This window comes from Choristoneura fumiferana, chromosome 12 (genome assembly GCF_025370935.1).
Source record: "Choristoneura fumiferana chromosome 12, NRCan_CFum_1, whole genome shotgun sequence".
NCBI lineage: Eukaryota > Metazoa > Arthropoda > Insecta > Lepidoptera > Tortricidae > Choristoneura > Choristoneura fumiferana.
In genome coordinates, this window is record NC_133483.1 from 12,064,940 (window position 1) to 12,087,893 (window position 22,954).

General features: G+C 34.9%; 2 protein-coding genes across 2 annotated transcripts in view; one reads left to right on the forward strand and one right to left on the reverse strand.

Moving 5' to 3' along the window:
- Positions 1 to 22,954, forward strand: part of nudC (nuclear distribution C, dynein complex regulator) — a 39,377-nt gene that overhangs the window by 7,875 nt on the left and 8,548 nt on the right. The gene's annotated exons all lie outside the window — the stretch shown is intronic.
- Positions 891 to 22,219, reverse strand: LOC141433355 (uncharacterized). Its single transcript, XM_074095353.1, has 4 exons — positions 21,677 to 22,219; positions 3,903 to 4,016; positions 2,866 to 3,262; positions 891 to 2,241 (listed from the first exon to the last, which is right to left on the reverse strand). The coding sequence occupies exons 1-4, from the start codon at positions 21,692 to 21,694 to the stop codon at positions 2,201 to 2,203; spliced, it is 570 nt and encodes a 189-aa protein (XP_073951454.1). The 5' UTR covers positions 21,695 to 22,219; the 3' UTR covers positions 891 to 2,200.

The window sequence follows — 22,954 nt, forward strand, 5'->3', positions numbered from 1 at the left end:
CAGAATATGGTCGCCATTACTTTACCGGCTGCCAAATCGCTTTTGCCTTCTTTGGGGCGAGCTCACCCCGATTCATCCACTGCCTAGATTGTTCTTTTGTCTCCGGCGTGTAGTGGTCGATCCACGTCTCGTCAACTGTTATGTATCGACGTAAAAACTCGTTAGAATTACGCCTGTACTTCTCCAAACATTCCTCCGAAACATCCTTGCATTGTAACAGACACGGCACCCAACGAGCACAAAGCTTATTCATTTCCAAATTTTGGTGCAAAATGTGGAAAACACGTTCTTTTGAAGGTTTTGCCTTTCAAAACATAATACTTAATCACAGCACGCACCTCAGATTTTTCCATTTTCACGAAAATGAAAACAGCTTTTCTTAGTATCACTATTATAAATTATTATTTTTATGTTAATAACTCTGTATTTACGTAAAAGTCAGGAGATTATAATGCCATTATTACTTTTTTAATTTATTATTTTTAAATTTTTCATTTCGGAAATTTATCAACCCGCCCTCGTAGCTGCTGTGGGCTCTGTCTCTACAACTTGAAATATGTCAGATTAATTTTGTGATACTACATAGCTAATAGCTACACGGAATAGGCTAAATCGATAATAAAAAATTAATGCTCACGCAATAACATTGCAAAAATACGTATCGATCGGTTAGGCTTATTGTAGGCGTCTCTTTCGATCTTGTAAAAATCTTATGTACTTACGTCGAATTTTCAAAAGACTCATTTTGCAGTAGCGTCTGTTTTTAAATTTCAGAAAGAATGGGCATTTAATTAGTAGATAGCTGTGATAATCTTTTGTAACATCTACACAAAATTCCTGACAAATAGCGAACGCTTTGTCGTGCAAGTAATGTAAAAAGGAAACAACAATTATGGATATATTCTGTTTAATTTTATCACAGTTTTTCCTTAACCATATTCGACAGGGTAAAATGTCCTAAGGAATTGGGTGCAATTCTAAAAGATGCAAATTTTCATAACATTTTACGAAAATTTGCAACTTTCTCGCCTGTTTCCTTGATAAAGCTTAGCCTGATATAGGTAGAGTCATTCACGATGAGTGCCATTGTTCTAATGTCATTAATGTTTAATTTTGACAAAATCACGCGTCTTCGTGGATGGCAGTAGGTATACCGGGTTAAACGTTTTCAATCACCATTTAAATTAAATAAAAACTCGTTTCAGCCAGGCGTATACTAAAGATAAAAGATAAATTACTTCTCCGTAAGAACGGCCACACGTAGAATTATTGACCTTGTTTAGATATGAAACAAAAGAACAATATAACTAATTCACTTTGTGAAAACGCTTAGATGTATGAAATTGACCTTAATTTTTATTATTTATCTATCACTGAATTATTACTTTGTATATCATTTATTCACCCTTATTTAACAATATGCAAGAAAATTCTAACTCATCTTCATACACGCTGACACATAAATAATAGTTTAACACCAATTAATATAAATATTCATAGCTAAATTGTTCTACATAATTTACTGGATAATGATATATTGCACTAATTGTTTATCTAACCAGTGTCCATTAATGATAATTTAAGTATATTCAACAAGCTGTATGTTTAAAAACCTATAACAATATTGAAATAATTAATAATCTATCCGAATATTTTAAGTACCTATCGCAAGGAGGTACCTATTCTTGCATTATATCAACAAGACAAAATAATTGTTTCTTGCCACCACAGCCAAATGAACTCAGATTGCATTATAAACAGCTAGATTTGCGTCTAAATATTTTCTAATCGCGTTGTATATCCTAAGGTCACTGGTTAAAGTTTTCGTATTGCTAACACATAAATAAATGTATTTATGTGCTGAAAAACAGTTTACCTATAATCTAGTTAACTACATAAAATCATGATAATTCGTACAAGTATCATGACTGTTTGTTTTTACTAAGTACACATTAATTTTATAATACTATGTCGCGGGTCCTCCAAATCGTGCTGCTATAATATTCTTAAGTCGACAAATACAAATGAATGTTAACATGTAGCTTGTTTATGATGTTTTAAAAGTTTAACTGGTTTTTTTTTAATAGGTGTGTATTATATTCGCGGAAATAAGCAAAATCCTAAGTTGCGTTGAGTTGAATAACAAGAAGATTGGCTGTCGTCTGCATAGATATTTTGTCGACTTAAGACTTATATAAATCTAAGAATATTTGTAGATTCCGGTCTCCTTCCGCATTCGCACTGTAAAAATAGAAAAAGATCAATTTAATACAGAGAATACATAAATAGAGAAGCATGCAGGAGGATTCAACACTAGTTTTTAAAACAAAAGTTGAAAATAAATAATTTTAATTTTAATTTTTAATTTTTTTTTAATGTCAAAGTTCGGCAACTCCGGATGAAAATTGACTTGTATTGAAAGATTTCTCTGTCACCTGAATCCTATTAAATGCTTAGGTATAAAAGTGAAAAAAATAGCAGTTTACCTACATACTACTACTTCATGATTTAATTCAGTATTAAGTAGAATAGCAGTAGTTTTGAGACATTCATTCATTATTATTATACCGGAGTATGAGTTTTAAACAGTTATGGTTTTATATGTATGGTTTTCTATTCTCAAGTAGCCTTTTGTAATTAACTTCCAAGATTGGCGGTGCCTTTCATTTTGCATAATTAACATTTATCTAATGATTCAAATGTTGCGTAAATATCGCATTTTATTATATCTATAAAATGTATTTAACGATTCTAAAATGTTATAAATTAACAGCATCTAACCAATTGCGCGAAGCCGGTTAGTAGGTATGTATAAGATTCACGATGGATGAACGCAACAATATTGTGTAATAGGTAGATACTAACTTTCAACGAAGCATATAGCTGCAAGAATGCACGCAGAGAACAGTATTGTCATCGATATGACGAGAACGGTGATCTGGTGGGAATGGCTGCAACAGCAGGTTTTTGGTTCCTTGGTTGGTCGGTGCTTCGTAAACCCATTTACGACCGTAAAGTGGGTAGAGCTGGCTATCGACGCCGTGTCTGGCTCGGGCGCCCTTTTTACATCTGTCCAGAAACTTTCCGCGGGATCTCTTGTTTCTTCTGGTATAGTGACCACGGCAGCCTCAGAAAAATTAGATTTGCGGCCGTAGCTGCCTAATCTGGTGGGATGAGGCTGGTGCTCCGTTTGGCCAGGGGTTCTTCCGTGCATGCGGGCCAGGTGGGCGGCGCTCAGTAGCAAAGAGCCCGATGATACACTCTGCAAAAATGCGGATTTAAGATTAACATAACGAACAGATCGAGCCTAACATTAATGTGCCCGTAAAAGTAGGTTGGCATTAATTCGATTTGAATTGCTTGAGGAAGTATAGTTGAATTGCAGTAAAAGGCTCTTATGTTCTTGATCGTCAGTTGACACGTAAAGTTTACCACGATCTTGTGAATTATATTGCGATTTTACAACATATGTAATATATTCGACTTCGCCTGGTAGCTACAAAAGGTTAGTTAAGGCCTGAATAAGGTCAAATTTGATTTCTAACAAGTACCTACCTATTATAGAGTTAAGTCATAAACTAATTGTAGCAATAAATAAAGTCGTTACATGTTCGTGAATCCATCAGTTGCTGTCAGCTCCTAAATTAACGAATCCTATCACGCGTATGGAATGTAACAAGAACTGACAGGTAGATCATGTACCGGACACGGCTGTACTAATTTGTAATTCGTTTGTTGACCCCTCCATTATTATCTTATTCTTGTAAAAACGCGCTTTTTATTGGACTTTACCTTTATCTTGTAAGTTGATTGAGGTGTGAAAAAAATCGAGACGGATCGAGTTTTTTCGTAATTGGTCTCATTATGATGATGGATGTGACGTAGGTATGAGTTAGCCTTACGTGGGTGCTGTGGTTACTAGAAGAGCCTTGACTGGAGGCGGAGCCGCCTCGCGAGCGCGCGTCACTGCTACCAGACAATGACGGCCGCGGGATGTGCCACTCGTGTGAAGAAATCTGCAACAATACTTATAAATTATAAAAACGTACAGTAGAAAAGTCCTGGTTGACTGACTTATGCGCCTAGCGCAAACATTTACGCCAAGAAAGCTTAATTTTTTAAGAGGCTTTTTATTTCATGTAAGTAAATAAATAAGGTATAAAGGCAGTTTTTGCAAAATTCCCACAGTTCTGCCACGGAAGCGAAACTGCAGTCGTAAGCTTGTAAGTGGGTGAGATTTTTCGTGTTACAAAATAGCATCTCTTACGCACGAATTTAATTTTTTCAATTTTTCTGATTCAATGAGGGTTTTCACAGAGGCGAAATATCACTAGGTGGCGTTAGTATCATGAGATCCGTTCGACGTTTGCTCGTGATTAGTTAAATAACTACTTAAATGAGCTAATCGCAAGCAAACGTCAAACGGACCTCACGATTGAAAACCCTCATTGAAATTAAATCACAGTTACAGTATAAACACCGTAATTTAAATATAGGTAAGACTAACAAAAATATTGTATAATTTAATGCATTGTTGTCTAGCATTAGCTGAGTTAGTAACGCTAATGCATTATGTTAAAAATGACAACCTGTACATAAAAGATTTGCGTTCTGAAGATAAATTACTATTTACCTACTATCTAGCTCTGGCCCTATAGTTCTTCGTTTGCATGTTATTATTATTCATAACTTCAACAACGACTAGACTAACCGACAAAAGATTCTTATCTTATATATTACTAGCGACCCGCCCCGGCTTCGCACGGGCAAAATAAATAAATAAACGGCCAAGTGCGAGTCGGACTCTCGTACGAAGGGTTCCGTACCTATACAACATTAGACATTAACATAAAACGGCAAAAAAACGGGTGACACTCTTTCCCGGCCCGGATAATACCGGGATGGAAATACCGACCCTTTTTTTTGTGTACACGCCCATAGAAGCTCCTATCAGTTTCTGTGGGCGTGTATACAAAAAACAGGGCCGGTATTTCCTTATATGGTATCTTGGAAGATTCCGTATAAAATACGAAATCCTTAGAAAAATATTTCTTATTTTTTCGTAATGGCTACGAAACCCTATTTTGGGCGTGTACGACACGCTCTTGACCGGTTTTGTTGGTAAGGTTATGAGTTAATTCGTAACAAACATCAAAAAATTCCAAAAATCCGAAGCTTTCCTCTTTATAATATTAGTATAGATAGAAAATAGATGACGTACCTACTCGTATAAATCGGAATAATATTATGAGTCGCGTACTTGCTTTTATTTAAAAATAAATTAGTCTCTTCCACTAAATTTTGTTTGCCAATCTTTGTTTTTTTTTTAACTTGTCGAAGTGGAATGCAAAAACGGGGTAATTAATAAATACACGGTACCCAGTCATTAAGCTTAAAAACCTCTTGACGGTAGGTACCTACTTTGTTTTAACTATCTAAAAGGTGATAGGTACGACGTGCAAAAAATGTACTGTACTATATTACAAAAAGTTAATACCTAACCTACTCAAAGTTTTGTTAGATAGATTCACCCAGAAAAGAAATATTTTAATTTTGTCTTCCTAAAGACTACTCTTAAAAATATAACGACGAAGACTAGGATTCTCGTTGGTTCTAATTTAATTAGGAGATAAAATATGATTTATTTACATATTTTCTATAAACTATACATAGAAAGATACATTAGAAAGTAATAACAAATAAAAATGGAAGACTAATAAATTGATTAATCTGTCATCTCCCAGGATAACAGGATCAAAGGAATTTGGGCACAAATTTGTGCCTCTGGGAGAGGACAGGTTAACTAAGAAAAAATGGTCAAGTCAGTCTGTCAGTCGGAGTGTGGTAGGGCAGCACCATCATCAAAGTCAAACAGCTTCTTCTTCTTCTTCCATTTGGTTCTAATTTAATTTAATTCAAAATTATTGAACTTCTTCATATTGTACCTACTGAAAACCAAGCTGTAACAATTAGACTGTAGGTACATAACTAGCAAAATATGAAAAAAAGAAATGAAATTGGGGCCAAGCTTCGCGTAAGCATTGCGGTTTGTCATACTCATGCAAGTTCCTCCACGCTTGATTTATACTCAAATAAAAGAACCTTTGTTCGTGGTTTATGTACAATAGTGTTGACATAAAAACTACATATTACCTGTGTTGTTGTGTAACGCAAATAAGTGTAGGTGTTAGTTACGAATGCTTGCAGTGATCAATTCATCCTCATCACCTTTTCGCAGATTAGTGTCGTCTGGTAACATTTCAGGTCTAGTTCCTTGTTTTGGTAAAGTTCTGTTATGGACTAAGAAGGCGGCGTGACTACAACCAATTTGTATCGATGATTAAATTTACAAATAAGGAAAATCAGAAAAAAAAATTGTTATGGATTATATAATACTGATAATAAAGCTAGCAATTAAGTTTATAATAATTAAATCGTTTGATGGACAATCATCCGTATAATGTCTGTCAATAAATTCAAGCTGTATACACTTTGGAGTAGAGTTCATCTGCTCCTTTATGTTGAGTTGATTGATACTTACTTATGGGATCTTAGCAACAATTAACGTACATGAGTGTTTACTACTTAAGTACCATTGTTCGTTAAGTTTCATCAATTACATTTTTGGGTCAAGTTTTGTTCAGAGTCCGATTGATTTTGTCAGATACGGTGTTCAAGGTTCGCGTTCTCTTTATTTGCGGTCTCGTTTCGTCGGCCTCTGACGCAATAAATCTCAGCTTTGCTTTCGGCTTCATGGTCCTCTTTGTTACTTTGATAATATGATGGATAGGCATCTTAGGTATGCCAGCCAGTATCTTAATGAATTTCTTTTATAGCCACGACAAGGTCAAGGTTGATAATTTTCGTTTGTTCTTCTTTATTTACGCGAGTAATGAGGATTACCAAATAGTAAACATGAACTTTAGCGTACCTGGTGGGTTAAATTAACTTTGATTACTGCGAGATAAAAGGAACGGCACTAGTCTGCTTCAATGCAACGTTAAAGCCTCAGCAGCCTCTTTGTATGGACAGACTGTTGCAATCATGCCTGTAGTTTTGGTATTTTGGTCACTTATCTTTCAAGTTCTACTTAGTTCAAGTCATTGGGATACACATACATCATACATATATTTCCTATTTCTTATTAATCGCCTACGACCTTTAATTTTGCTTCCCCTTTTTGGTAACTTGTTGGTTGGGTTGAGGGCAAAGAATGGATTCGATTTCAGAATGCTAATAACGACTTATAGTGCCACTAGGCAAAGTTATAAATAAAAGATGATTATGTTCAAATCAAATTGGTTTATCAGAGTACATAAAAACCTATTTGAAATTTATTGATAGGCAGACGTGAGGATTTCAAATTCAACAAGCAAGTCGTACATGACATTTGTAACAAAATATTTTGCAAGTCTTCCAGACGTAGGTTTAGTAGGACGGAGTGAAGTGTACCTCCAACAACCAACGCCAAGTACAGTGGGGACGTGTTGCAAAATGTTTCGCTAAATGCACACAACCGGTTCCTTAGCTGGCGTCGTTACGGTATGCGACACAACGGAGAGTATTGAAAATATTATGGCATGCTCCAACGCTTTCGCTCTCAGTATGAGAATTGATCCTGCGATACGCATACTCCGTTCAAACTAGACCAACTGTAAAACAGGTGGGAACTCGGTCGAATTGTTCAAGTTGCTTTGTCTCGACACGATGTAGAAATACCAGAGTGTACTTTGTTATTGGTAAAGCATTAGCCAATGTTGTCTTACTGTTCAAGATTTTGACCCATAAGACAGATTCGAAACTTACTTGTACCGAGTAATTATTTGTCGTCTTAATATTTGTAATGGTGCGAGTCAAGACTTAGCAGCTGCGATTGACAAACATACTTAAAAAAACTGCAATAAAACTGTTAACTCAAAAACTGTTTATTTTTTATTTTATTCCGCATATGAATCCGCAATTAACATAACATATTTTTTCAATAAACAGTTTTGTGTTGTCTGATATCTAAAAGCCACCATTATTATTCTTTGGATAAAAAAGGGTCTTTTTTTGATGTGCGTTTAAATACTACCCTAAATATTTTAGCGAGGTTGCATACTATTTCGATAATTTAATACTGGCCGTTTTGCTGTCAATGTGTGATTTTCTTCTAAAAACGTCAAAGCGCAACTGACAAGAAGGTACAAATTATAAGTGTAGAGTTAGAAATGAACTAGAATTACTGACTAAGCAAAACACACGAATATCTTTTAAAATAATGATGGTATTCAAAAATAAATGCAATGCAATCAACTGACTTAAAATGAAAAAATATTTTTGGGGTGTCTGAGGTTTTCAGTTATTTAATTAACACCTTGTATATAAGTAATGTAGATCATTTTTGAGCACCACAACTGCTGCTGAGTGTACATCGAATTTTATGAGTAAATTGCAACAAATCGAAATATCTACTTAATAAATTCAAAGTTTGCTAAATTAAAATATAATGCACTTATTTGTATGTTCAGGGTATCGCACGGGGCACGTGCTTAGTTAGTTACGGATGTGCGCCGACATGATTCAGTTTATAATTAATATATCAGCACGTGGTGTGGACACGTTTGTGTACACTCGGTTACTCGTTATATGTAAACTAAAGTTTATTTACATATTTAAACTTTATATTGCAACGTGCATTTGTCCACATGACTTTAGTAGACACGTGAGATGCAAGATAATTGAACAGATTGCATGCGTAACAAATTTATTAACAAACAAATCGTTGATTAATTTTAAGGGCCCGTTCTTCAAAAGGAATAAATAGAACCCTTATTTATAGGATCACTCGCGTGTCTGTCTGTCCGTCTGTCACAGCCGATTGGCTTCGAAACTGCTGAACCGATATAGTTGAAAAATTATTTTACAATAAATACGTGTCTGGATTTTTTCAAAATTGTTAGTTTTATAAAATTTATACCTGATCTGATATTCAGCAAAAAAAGAGAGTTACAAGTCTCTTAATAATGTAATTTCCCTGGGGTTATATTTTTGATACCATAAGTTACAACAAAATACGATAATAATCTTCATTGAGCACCACAAATCAATACAGTGAAACACAAAATGAAATATTAATTTTATGCAATGTAGACAATAGATAGGCGCTCTTGTCGCTTAAAAGCGATCTCTTCCAGAAAACCATTGCATACGGAAACATTATGGACATCTTGACTCCGCGAATCGATTTCTGGCCGGAGGGTGTGTAATTTTTGTGTAGTTTATGTCTTTGCGTACCTGTTATTGTTTTGTATAATTTGAATTTTACAGCGCATTGGTGTTTGTTGACAAATTATAAATCCTACTAATATTATAAGTGCGAAAGTTTGTAAGTGAGTGAGTGAGTATGTTTGTTACTTCTTCACGCTGAAATGGCTGGACGAATTTGGATGAAATTTGGCAAAAAGTTAGTTTATAACCTGGATTATAACATAGGATACTTTTTATCCCGATATTCCGACGGGATAGGGATGAAATCTCTAAATAACAACCGCTGGGCTTAGTCATGAATTTTGGTATGTAAGGTAGCTGGACGTCTGGAATAACACATAGACTACTTTTTATCCTGATGTTCCCACGGGATTGGGATAAAATCTCGAACTAATAACCGCTGGGCTTAGAGTCATGAAATTTGGTATGTAGATAGCTGGACATCTAGAATAACACATATATAATACTTTTTATCCCAATATTCCCACGGAATAGGGATAAAATCTCTAAATAACAACCGCTGGGCTTAGTCATGAATTTTGGTATGTAGATACTTACTGGACATCTGGAATAACACAGGCTACTACTTTTATCCCGATGTTCCCACGGGATAGGGATAAAATCTTGAAATAACAACCGCTGGGTTTAGAGGCATGAAATTTGGCATGGGTGTTTTAATTTAACGTCAATGAAAACCGCTTTGTAATTTTAGGGAATTCCCACGAGAATTTAATATAATCCCGGAATTTCAATTCAACTGCTGTATATAATGATTTACGCGTGCGAAGCCGCGGGTAAACGCTAGTAAATAAATACAAAGAAAATAAAGTAGGTCGCGAAAACAAATCGACATGATAAATGAAAATTAATAGGTAATTAATAATAAAAATATTTAATGCCATCAATTGTTACATACCTATAATATAAATAAATATTTATATAAGTAGGTACAAATACTAAGATAAATGAATAGGTAATTTGAAACCTTTTGTAATTTGGAATATAAAGTGGAGTTTTTTTAAATCCAGTTTAAGGATTTATTTTATTATGCACTTCACGTGACGCTGTACACGTGCGATATTTGCAATGCTAAACAATTGAAAACGAATGCCGGTAATCGTGTGTACTGTCAATAGGTGATAATATGCATATTTTTAGGGCAGTACCTACCTACGTACTGTAACAGTTCAGTTAACACAATAACAGGTGCAGAGCTGTTGTGAAACATGTACAGCTCAACTCAACGAGACAGTCTAGTTATGCAACAGCGGTAATCTTCACGAATCAACAGTCAATACATGCACGGCGTGTCCATAACGGTTTATTGTAATCACGGAACTTATTAACTGAGTGTTCGCAAGCCCCGAAATCTCACGAGTAGATAATCTTTACAATGTATTGAAGTTGAATGAAATCGAATGTTAGCCTTTCGTTAACACTATTTTCATGAGTTTTGTGTGTTGTTGCTAAAGATACAAATAAATTATCAAATCAACTTCCGTCAGCAGTGTTTCTTTCAATCAAAGGGCTTGTGAAAAAATGAAAAAAAAAAGTTGACGCTATAATAGAGTCGTTTTACGATAATCTCTGCGGCACTTGCAATGATTTGTTTGTGACAGGCTTATTAAAATACCGTCACAAGATACTCCGTAAAATGATTATTGTAATTGCGTAAATATTTGTCACATTTTGGAGCCTTTTATCAGCTACATATCTATGTTAAAGCTTGAATGAAACATCACCGGTATAATGCGATTATCATTTCATTACGAATTGCCTGTCTTGTGTTGAGACAATACGATCTTTAGACTTAATTCTAATGGTTACATAAAATATTATGTCGTTTCTCGTGATTAAATAAATGCCTTTATTCAAAGAGGAAGCTGAATGGTTCAAATCCGCGGCTTTGAGAACCCATCGCAACACAACTTTCATAATCTCAAACAATGCCCGCTACACTTACTATGATAATCAGTTAACGCCTAACCAGACTGTTCTCCTTAAGAAGAGAAAGCGTACACACATTCTTCCTTGCATCTCACTTCTTGGAACACTTTCGGAGATGCAAATGTCACAATGGATAACGGACGGTCCGTGATTTCGATACTTTTGATTCACGTTCTATTCATCACAGATTTCCAATGCTCAAATCTTATGATGACCAACATAAAATCCATTAACGTCTTATTGGTTAACATTTTTGAAAGAATCTTCTCTCTGTTTTGTCAATTACAGATAATGTCTGTCATTTTTCTCGTGCTGTATGTTGGTCTCATTAAAATGCACGAGTCAAAATGTCTTTGGCGAGGTCTCATCAGTCAACTGCATCTTAGTAAATATGTAGCGTTGTTCGGTACTAAAATCTTTAGAAGTTGGTATGACAAGAACGAGACGTGCGTTCGAGCGTCCAATTATCATATTTTATACGCGATTGCATGAGGATGCCGCAGCATAACTCATTGTTCACGCTGGTCACAGACTGACATGATGCTTACGGGCGTCCTTGAACTCAATTGGTTGTATTTATGAAGCTAACGGGAATCGTGTCAATGCAAATTACTGTGGAAGCTGCTTGACTACTGACTGACAATGACTTGCTAATATATTATTATTTATAAAACTGATGCTGATAAATGTAGATTGATTCGATGTCGATCAAATGAGCCGTCTGAGATGAATTGAATCAAATAACCAATTTGTTTTATAATAAATAGATAAATTGAATGTTGAGAGTATCAATTATATAAAACACTTATACTATTTTATTGATTTGATAGCAAAAAAATGTAATTCCGGAACCTATATGTGGAGATTTTAATTAATGGTTGTAATATCTTCTCGATAGAGGCCCGATCATCGTGCTGCATTCTTTACAGTGATTAGCCTCTATTAACGCTCATCTCATACTTCTAGTAGGATGATACTGTAGAAAAAGTGGCCATGGAATGGACTACATAGCCGGATTCTTCGTCTACTCACGTTATCATGACATCACCATCATTTGCTGACGTCTACAATTTGCTGTTATATTACATTACATACTGCGTTTAATATTTCGGGCTTGTTTCTTAGGGTTCCGGAGCCAAAATGGCAAAAACGGAACCCTTATAGTTTTGCCATGTCTGTCCGTCCGCGGCTTTGCTCAGAGACTATCAATGCTAGAAAGCTGTAATTTTGCACGGATATATAAGTAAACTATGCCGACAAAATAGTACAACTAAAAATTAAAAAAAAAAAATTTTAGGGTTCCTCCCATAGACGTAAAGTGGTGGTGATTTTTTTTTTCTCATCCAACCCTATAGTGTGGGGTATCGTTGGATAGGTCTTTTAAAACCATTAAAACCATTAGGGGGTTGCTAAAACGATTTTTCGATTCAGTGGTTTGTTTGCGAAATATTCAACTTTAAAGTGCAAATTTTCATTCAAATCGAGGGTCCCCCCCCCCTCTGAAATCTAAACCGGTGGGTGGAATTTAAAAAAAAAATCAGGATGGTAGCAAGTATATCAAACTTTCAAGGAAAACTATAACGGCTAAATAGCAGCCTAAGGTATAAAATATACCTAAACTTGGAAGATTCCGTATAAAATACGAAATCCTTAGAAAAATATTACTTAATTTTTCCGTAATGGCTACGGAACCCTATTTTGGGCGTGTCCGACACGCTCTTGGCCGGTTTTTTTTTAATGATGACTGATTAGAATGGAAATAAGTACCTATAATTGTATAATTTCGCTGTTATTCGCTCAAACTTAATTTACTTATTTAGTATTTATATTCTCGCATATTGTAGGTATATGTGTAATGAATAAATACAAAGGTCTTTACAACTGCAAGTATAGTCATCATTTTGTCCAGCAACTAGTTACAAAAGCTCATTACCTTGACGGGTTTGAGTCTTTGTAAAATAGTTCTCAAGTACCGACGCTTCCTGGCTATCTTGTTAACTAGCTGACAAACACGGACTCGTCTCCAGTGTTAATTGAGATTAAGGTCACTTCGGTTCCATATCGTGTCGAAATCTAGTTCGTTCACGGATGAATTAACATATCACATGTGGTGTTTTCTCGAAACATGGTTCCATTTGGTAGCCCGTTAGATGTATCGATTGATTAACCTTAAAATACTGTAACCAAAAATAGACAGCAGCGCAGCACCACGTTAAATTCAACTAGTTTGCATTAATATCGTTATAAGAAAATAATATTTTATCCTTGTTTTGATTAGAAGACCGGTCCCACTTATGACTTTCACGTGATTCTATAACACCATTCATTCTGAGCATCGTAGATGACGCCTACGTTACGACACCTAGTATGTACTTAAAAATATTTGACAAATAAGTTGACCCTTAGTAAATTCTTTGCTATTTCTTAATCTAGTGAAATACGTGTTAATATGTTATGTACCTACGTGCAGCAGCTTTTTTCGAAAGAGGTAAATCGGTGACCTTCATTTGCGTGTGTCTGCTATGCGAACATCGATCGTTCAGTGGCGCGAAAAATTGTTGTTGACCAAATAAGTATTTCGTAATCAGAAAACCCGTTTTCGATGTCGTCACGTGCATTTTTACAGAGATAAAAATACTTAACAGACCTTGCACGGGAAATCCCGATTACTCTAACTGTTAATCTGTAAAACCTAAAATGTTGAATGTTAGCTTAACCTGGTATAGTCGGCAGCAGAAGCAGATGAGCAGTTGTGGTGCTCACAATGATCTAAATACTCTTATTGCCTTGGCAGTCGAGTCATGTGTAGATCATTTTGAGTACCGTATAGAACGCACTGCTGCTGCTGACTGTACCTACTATCTAGTCGCACAAAATACCCGGAATCGCCATTTCTATTTATTTATGCATGACATTCACATTATTTTATTATACATGTTCATGATATTCGAGTCTGGGACAAACAGAAACGGGTCGTAGACGATTCTCGGCTATTCCGACGGTTGAACTATAATAACTACATTTTGTTTGATTAGATATTTGATACACATACTCGTAAATTATACAAAACTTGTCTGTACTTTGTTTAAAGAAAAATTTTGCGACCTGTCTAGTTTGGAAGTCTTATAGCTCTGATGTACAGTTCTGGTTCTAAATGTGAGTAATTCTAAAAAGATAAAACTCAATTCCATCGAATAATATCACGGCTACAACTATTAATTTATCTTGGCTTGGGGACATCCTACATTCAGGGTCTTGGTAATTCAAAGTTCGTTGCTGGCTAATCCATGGTTTTTACGTTTCTTTGTCACTATGTAAATTAAAGCAATTACATCATGTGTCACTTTGTATAACATATCCGTTTTCGCAAACTACTTGGACCAACACATTGTATTGAAATGCCTGCCATTATGAGATTATCACGTTTATATATATTATGTAACAGTCACCAGCATTAATATCTGCCACAGCGGAGCGTGTAAAAATATCTGACACGTCCTTCCGGCCCTAGAAATAGAGTCCTATCAGATATTTATGCACGCTTGTTGTGTCAGGTATTGGTGCTGGTGACTGTACATGAATAAAAACGCAAAGATTTCACCTACAGTAAGTACTTGTCTTTGTATGCGATAATATGTATATTACGTAGGATTCCTGTATTTTCAATCTAAGTGCACTTCTGCTAGAACTAGAATTATTTGCTTATGTAAAATTTTACATCTTACATGACCAAGCGATTTTACTAATCTCATGTATTATATAAAACCACTAACGGAAGACCACTAAGAATTAAGAAAAAAGTTCGTTTACCTTGCCATAGCCAGCGCGACAACCCGAAGTTCGTTTAAGAATCAGCATATTTTCGGACGGATTAAGTTGTACGTCCTTGACACGTTTATAAAATGCATCATAAGGAGATAAAAATAACTTATTTCGGTTTTGCAATTGCTTTATCGGTATGTATACTGATTAAGGAAATATGTTAAGTAAGAATATATTTTGGGGTTGCTTTCCATTATAGATAGAGCTACTTATAATGTAAACACCTTTGTAAACACGACATACTTTTGCAGACCAATCTGCACTTGAGTCTATGGCAACAAATCGTAAACATTTTATGAATTTGGTACAACTGGTGAATGGTGATACTATTTTCTCACGACGGAACTAAGTAAGAAGGTAAATGCGTTTAGAGTGAAGATTTGTTTTTTGTGCACAGAATGTTTCCATTTTCGTCCTAAACGTTAGTTTGTTGTTCTTCACTTAAATACAATAACGAGTTACTCGTATCATTATCAACAACTATCGATGATGATTATTTTTTTTTTACTCCTGTTATTAGGTACGAACCTAAAGCATTTTTGCGGGGTAGGTACAGTCAAGTGTCAAGTCGGAATAAGAGTCGGTGGGACATATATTTGAAACGTTGAATAAGTTCATATTTTTACACTTGACTGTACTATTTGTAAAAGATTCATTTTTAGTTACATCAATATGAGAATTTGTCGTGTTTCCTTTCTTTTTTTCGTGTCATCTTTTTGTTCCTTGAATAGGTAAACTTACAAGAAATGTAATTTTACATGATATATATTTTTATAGGTTTTTATTGGAAGTCGTTTTTGTTTTTTAGGTTTGTCTTTTTGAGTATAATTATAATTATTTTGTCTGTGTGTTTGAATTTTACAGCGTATTAGATATTAACTGTAATGATGTTACTGGTTTTCACTATCCCGCTGGAACTATGAAATTTTCCGGGATAAAACTATCCTATGTCCTTCCCCGGGACTCAAACTATCTGGTATACCGAATTTCATCTAAATCTGTTCATCGGTTTAGACGTGATAAAGTAACAAACAAAACAAACAAACAGACTTACAAACTATCGCATTTATTATATTAGTGGGATGACATGCAAACGATTATCAACTTTAGGATGGTAGACCACATATTTGGCTGATGGTACATGCGTATATTATTTTTATATAATTTCCTATCTTAAAGTAATATGCTTGACAAAATATACCAATGAGCAGTGTATCTATTAGTCACTGTCGTATAGGACATCGGTTTCACGGAAATTATTGGCTCCTTGACATTGAAACTTTTTGTGCTGCGTATTCATACTGCCGGGAATCACGTTATGTCATTATGTTTGTGCTATGTAGTTCTTAACATACCAACATCACATTTTCTACCTTGAGTTTTTTCAGTCACAAATAGTCGTATTTATCGCTTTATCGTTACTCATTATTTGTTTCTAGAGTTTGTTAGCTCTGTGGAAGCTTTATAAATTTCCCACTATTTGGTCATGTAAGCGTAGGAGTGATCCGATTCCTAATAAGGCCGCAACAGTACCAAAGCACTTTCGTGCAATGCAAGTGCCAACTGACCTACTCAATAATTGCTTATGACATTATGGCCAATGACGTATTGTGTCATGTGTTGTGTGACGCATGTGATGTAACTTAAACGCCCCCATAACTTTGGGTGAGGGCTTGCACCTAAATTGGTAATTAATATCTTCGTCGCAATGTTCGTAGAATTTGAATCTTCTAATCATATGGCTCGGATTCTTTTAATTTTGACGAAACGTCTACAATAATTTTATACGTATGAAATGAAATTAATAGCAAACTTAGGCACTGTACAAATGCTACAATACCTGCGTACTTACAAATCAAATTACTTAATGCACTTTCTGTTGGCCTTGCATTATCTTAATGTTCGTTTACCTCAAAAAAACCGTTATACATAATATAAGTGGCAGTAGTAAAGTCTTGAAACTATCTGAAATTTATTTTAAGTTTAGGTAAGGGTACAGAACAATTAATTCACACGTAATTTTTAAGTGTAATTTTAATTTTCGTTCTTAAATCATTTTTCAAATTCAACCATTCTTATGACTGAAATTATTAACACATTCAGTGCCAAGAACCCGCTAGGCGCGTTCTCTGTTCATAGGCAGTTTTCGCTACAAAGCGGAAAAATAACTGTGACAGGAATTGACAGGATGTAATTGTTACCATTTTAATTTATTAGTTATGTACGAGTAAAGTACCGAGGGCTGACCTATTCTCCAACTGGAATAATTTATTTTAATAACTTTTTCATGTAATTAGGTTCTTAAACTATATAATATTGAGTCTTAGTGAGTTGAGGTCAAGACATGTGTCTGTATTTCGTTACTTTTTATAATTATCAGGGTTGAAAATAAGTCGTACCAAACTCGTAAAAAAAAAGTATAGCTTAGTCACATCGTCGGGTTGAATGTCAAAAATAGGTGCCAAGAATAAAACCATTTTTCGGAATTTTGTAGGAGCGTGAGCAATCGTGCGTCCAAAGATTCCTTAAATCACTGTGTACTTTGAAACCTAATATCTAGTCATACACGATTCACTTTATCATCCGATCAATCTCAAGATTAGACTAACTTAAAATTTCATTGATTAATTAGTATACTTGATGCATTCAAGCTTGGCTATAAATCAATAAAATAATTCAATTTTAATGTAATACTAAACCGCATGTTTAACTAAAATTTCTCTTGGCCGATAATGTTTCGAACACTAACTGAGACATTTGTGTGAAAGTGAATTTAAACTTGACATTTTATTGTATACGACTTGGCATTGAACCTCAGGATGAGAAAGTATATCTTGATCAACTTTTACTCAAGTAACATCCAGATTAAAAAGCATGGTAATACTTAACTGAAAATATGCTTTAATAAACAAATATATTTCGTCATATTTCTGTAAATCTTAAAAAAAGTGTAAAATTTATTTTGAGTTACGTTATGTAGAATACGACTCTACCATTCAATGCAACGCCGCACTATCACCGGTGTAAATTTGCTAACGGACGTACACACATTGATACTAATAGATCTAATTCCTTTTCTTTTGGAATCTCCGAAATTCAAAAGATTTCGATGTAATATGATATGGTTTTCATGGGCGAATAATCGATCTAGATTGGTCTTGTCTTTGGAAAAACACACATTATCGAGTTTTAGCTAAAAAAAGAACGCCAAGCATAGCTCGGTCATCTAAGTGCTATTTCTACAAAAGAGTAACGTGATTGACTGACGACAGATAACGCACACCCTAAACCGCTGAAGCTAGAGACTTGAAATTTGGAAAACATATTCCTTAACGGTTATCGGGTATACGAAAAGGATTTTTTGAAGTAGGGAATAAATAATAAAAAAGTTCGTTTTAAAGTGGCTCTATCTCCGTAACTTTAATTATTAAAGAATTCAAATAAGACATGCAAGTTGATGGTTATTTATAAGCTTAAAACAAATTTCAGGAGTTTCCGAAATTTCTATGGGATTAGAAACTACATAAGAGGACTTTTTTATACTAACTCGGATAACGCTTAGCCTAACCTAAACCACAGAAGCTTGAGACTTAAAATTTGGCAAATATATTCCTTGCCAAATATAGGCACTGAGTAGGGATTTTTAGAAATTCCGTCAGTTTTTTTTTTAATACTGACTAGCTGATATAGATATAGATTCGATATTTGGAAAATATATTCTTCGAGGGTCATAGAGGTGTCCTGGTACATTTCGTAGTATGTTTTGAAATTCCTATGTGATAGATAATAAAAGGGATTTATATATTTGCTTCCAAATGAAGGGTCCACGGAAAGAACGTGTCTAGTCACGTAAGCAACTTTTTGAGTTATAGCGGTTTGAAAGTTAGACATCACGAACAATTACTGTTCCATTTCTTTAAAAGTTATGTACATTGTGCATTAAGGGGCATAAGAAGGGGATTACTAACGAGAGTCTATTAGAAGCCCGGCGCCGGAGTTTGTAATCCCCTTACGGCCCGTGATACAGATAATGATTTTCATCACATTTCACATTGCGATGCGAGAAAAAAAATGTAAAAAAGAAATTATTTTGTGTCTAAACATTTTCATTTTAATTTCATTTCACAGACAAAAGAAAAAATACGTGCACAATATTTTTTAATTATCTAACTGACGAACTAAACAGTTTTTTTTTAGTCGTCTAGCCAAATATATGGCAAACGACTCGAAAAAAGTGACAATCAGGGGGCTACTATGCAATTCGAAATGGAAGTTCGTATCGTTTTGCTGACGCTAATATTATTTAATACGAGAGTGAGAGGGACGGTACGAGACGAACTTCGATTTTCGAATATTGTTGTAGCCCCCTGTATTGGCCAGTCATTATTTTATTCAGTTGTTTTAGCGTATTTCTTTTGCCGAGCTTCGTGCCAATTGAATTAACCTACACTACCAAAAATAAAAAAATAAAAATAAAAATACAAAAACACTCCAAAAACCAATCTTAATTTGATTGCTTAATAGCCGTAGTCCGGGTGAGCGGTTAGTTCCAATGGGGTATTGAAAGATTCTCGATGAGGGCTACTACATAGATGTCGCTAGTGTCGCTGCTTAAGTGACTAAATAAGAAACAAACAAGCTGAGATATGTTGTGCATAGAAGAAATTCGTGTCGGTACTCCCCTGTCCAGTGGTAGTGTAGGGGTATGGCACTTAGCACGGATGCTGAGGACCTGGGTTCGATTACCAGCGCTGGTCTCTTTTTCTGGTTTTTCTGTGCATCTATGTTTCAGTTTGTATTTTCGATATGGAGCTACGTTATTTCTGATTAAAAATTAATTTTCATTCCTGGCACAGAATAGATAATAGTACAAGTTTCCTGGAAAGTTTAAAGTTCCCGCGGTACACAAACGGAGTTCGGTCCAATAGCTGGTATTAAGTAATTTACGCATCCACGTATGAATAGTGCAAATTTTAAGTGTTAAAAGTCAATAATCATTTTATTATTTATTTTAGTTATTAATTATGAATATTAGCATTTTGCATGCTTATGCTTCCTTATAAGTAATAAAATACACGATTTTAACTGACCAAGACCAACGCTATTATCTTTCAAAGTTTTTTTTCTTGAATGCACCACACAGCAGTCCGGATTGGCTGGATGCGCAAGTCCGGGTTTTGTGAAATGTGAAGGTCGTGTGCCGAGGGCAGGTTTTAGCGTCAGTCCCTGTGCCATTTAGCTCGGGCCTAATAGCCGTTTGCACAGGCCCGCTTAGCCTCGCCTACTTTCGAAAATGAACTTTTTCAAACCAACCTCTTTGTGGACGGGCACTGTGCATTGTTTTAATACCGTTTGCTTTCCTTCCGTGTTACATTTAACAAGGACACGTATATCCTATCTGGCATTTGCAATTCATTCATTCAATTCATTACAAACCCACGATGCAAATTTCGCATGCTTTTTGTGATGATAGGAAACGTGCTTGCGACAGTTCTTTACTTTTTACCGATCTACTTCAACAAAATGGGCAAGTGTAGGTAGTCGAAATTGATAGTTCATATCGCTTGCCAATTATTGAAATAATTATTTCTTAATTATGATTTACAAACTACTTTTAGTTCAATTGATATAACGTAAATATTTTGTAGCGCCAAAAATAGATAGGTAGGTATAAGTATATCCTACCTGTATCATTGACCTCAAAACGATTTTATTGGTCGTGTTAACTAAAACTGCAGATTCCGAAAATGTTACAAGTTGCATAATCACTCTCTTATATTTCATTGTAATTAGAAGATATCTTTAAATAGATTAGGTTCAAAATTACTTATTCCTTTGCTAGGAAATGAATGAGAAGCTAGATTGACAGATCTACAATGATGAATGCACTTTGCATGTGACATTAAAATTACATATGTAATAAGAAAAGACCTTGCTTAATGCTGTTTTACATACATAGCGTTTTTATTCTAGTACATTTATTTATAACTTAAAAAACAATAAAATCACACAACCGCTTCTGGTTACGCTACTCAAATATTTAGCATCAAACAGACTTATTTTCACACGTATATTAATTATAAAACAGAAGTGGTAGCGCAAACAAAGTTCGCTAGTCTTTAGGAGGATCTAATTAAGTTTGGCGGCGCCTAAATTATAGCACCCAGGTAGGTTTATTTGTTATTTTTCGGTCGGAGCAGTCCTGAATGTGTTTGTTATACAACATTCCGGCATACGATTAACAATTCTAGCGGATGTTACTTCAATGCGATAGTTTTTTTTTTTACTAAACTTAACGTTTCATCTCCTTTTTTAATCTACTAAGATTGAGCCAAATATGACTGCGTTTCATTCATTCGGATGTTGATGAAAGAAAGTACGTAACCAGATTTGTTTCTTCTATGGACCGAGCTGATCCAAACTTCAATCTTCTTATTCGCTGACATTGATAAAACAGATCACTCAGAAATGCCATATTTGAAATTATTATTATAAATTATAAAATTTAAATAATTTTCGGTTACAACGTTGTGTCCGCGAGACTTGAATGTTTTAGCCATCGTCCTACGTTGTTACGCGTCTCATTGTACTTCACACCGTAGCCAACCACATGGCTAATTACAAGGGTTCATTGTTTTAATTACTTGCATCGACTTACCGAGCTTTTGGTATCCATTGTTTACCGGGTGTCACTTCCACGCTTTTACAATGTCGTCTGATAGGCTGCTCACTATTACGTCACAAAACACTGCATTCACTTGGTCCACATGTCGGGGTAGTCTTCTTAGTTGTGTCGAGTTGCTCTCTCGCCCTCTCCGTGTGCCGGCGTCGATGAACGCGCCTGCTCCAAGCGGCAAAGCGACTAGAGTCGTACTGAGAGTGTTGCAACAATCGCCAAGGTTTATATATGAGGTTGCACGGCTGTACTTCTGTTTATATTTTTTTGCCGTTTTTTATGATAAATTTGAAATTTTCTGATGTGATGTTGTGAATAATTTGTCGTTTATGTAAAGTAGTTTTTTACAAAATATTTATTGATCTTTTTAACAATCCCATATTAAAGTATCATCATTCTGAAATGAGGTTTTAAAAATTTTGTGGTCTTATTTTGCCCATCTAGTGTATTGGTTTGTACGTAAGTAATATATAAATAACTAACAATAAAATAATTCAAAATGATCCAATATTGAAAACGTCAAGGAATCATTTGCTATGAAAATATAAATAAGTACTTAAATGTAAAGTACCTAAGTGTCAGCAATTTTAATTCTTTCTTAACGTAAATAATTCTTCCTTTCGGACGAATTAAATAGGTACTTAATTTAATTAATAATTTGTCTTAAGTATTGCATCCTTGGACCAAAAATTCCAATTTCAAAGTGCCTTAGAACTTTATTTATTTAATTCTTCAAATAATGCAAACACGTTGGGTCGTAATGGCGTGCGTGGATACCTGCAGATCGATGGCTATACTAACTCCTACAGGAAAACACTAAAGCAAGCAATACAGCAGCAATGTCACGTTGTGCACCTATACCGGAATCCGACTGCGATAAGTCTCATGGCGTAAGATACTTAGGATAAAACAATGTAACTTAATACACAATTTGTAGAAGAGGGAGTTTGAATGTCGAAGCTTTTTTCAGTCCACGTTTGTGTATGGTCAGGCCTCGACGGACGTGCGGAATACAATTTTTTATAATAAAAATAAAATGAAAAATTAAAGGGCGTCCTAACCAACCAACATAAAACTGACGGCTCTGTGAGCTATACATAGACCTCTTGAACCATAAATTATAGAACCTGCTCACAAAATTTCACTAGAGTCGGTTGAGAAATGCGACCCATAGAGGAAAACAGAATAGAATAGAATAGAATAGAATTTATTTATAGTCAAACTGTGTACAAAAGATGACATAACATTATAGTTCCAACA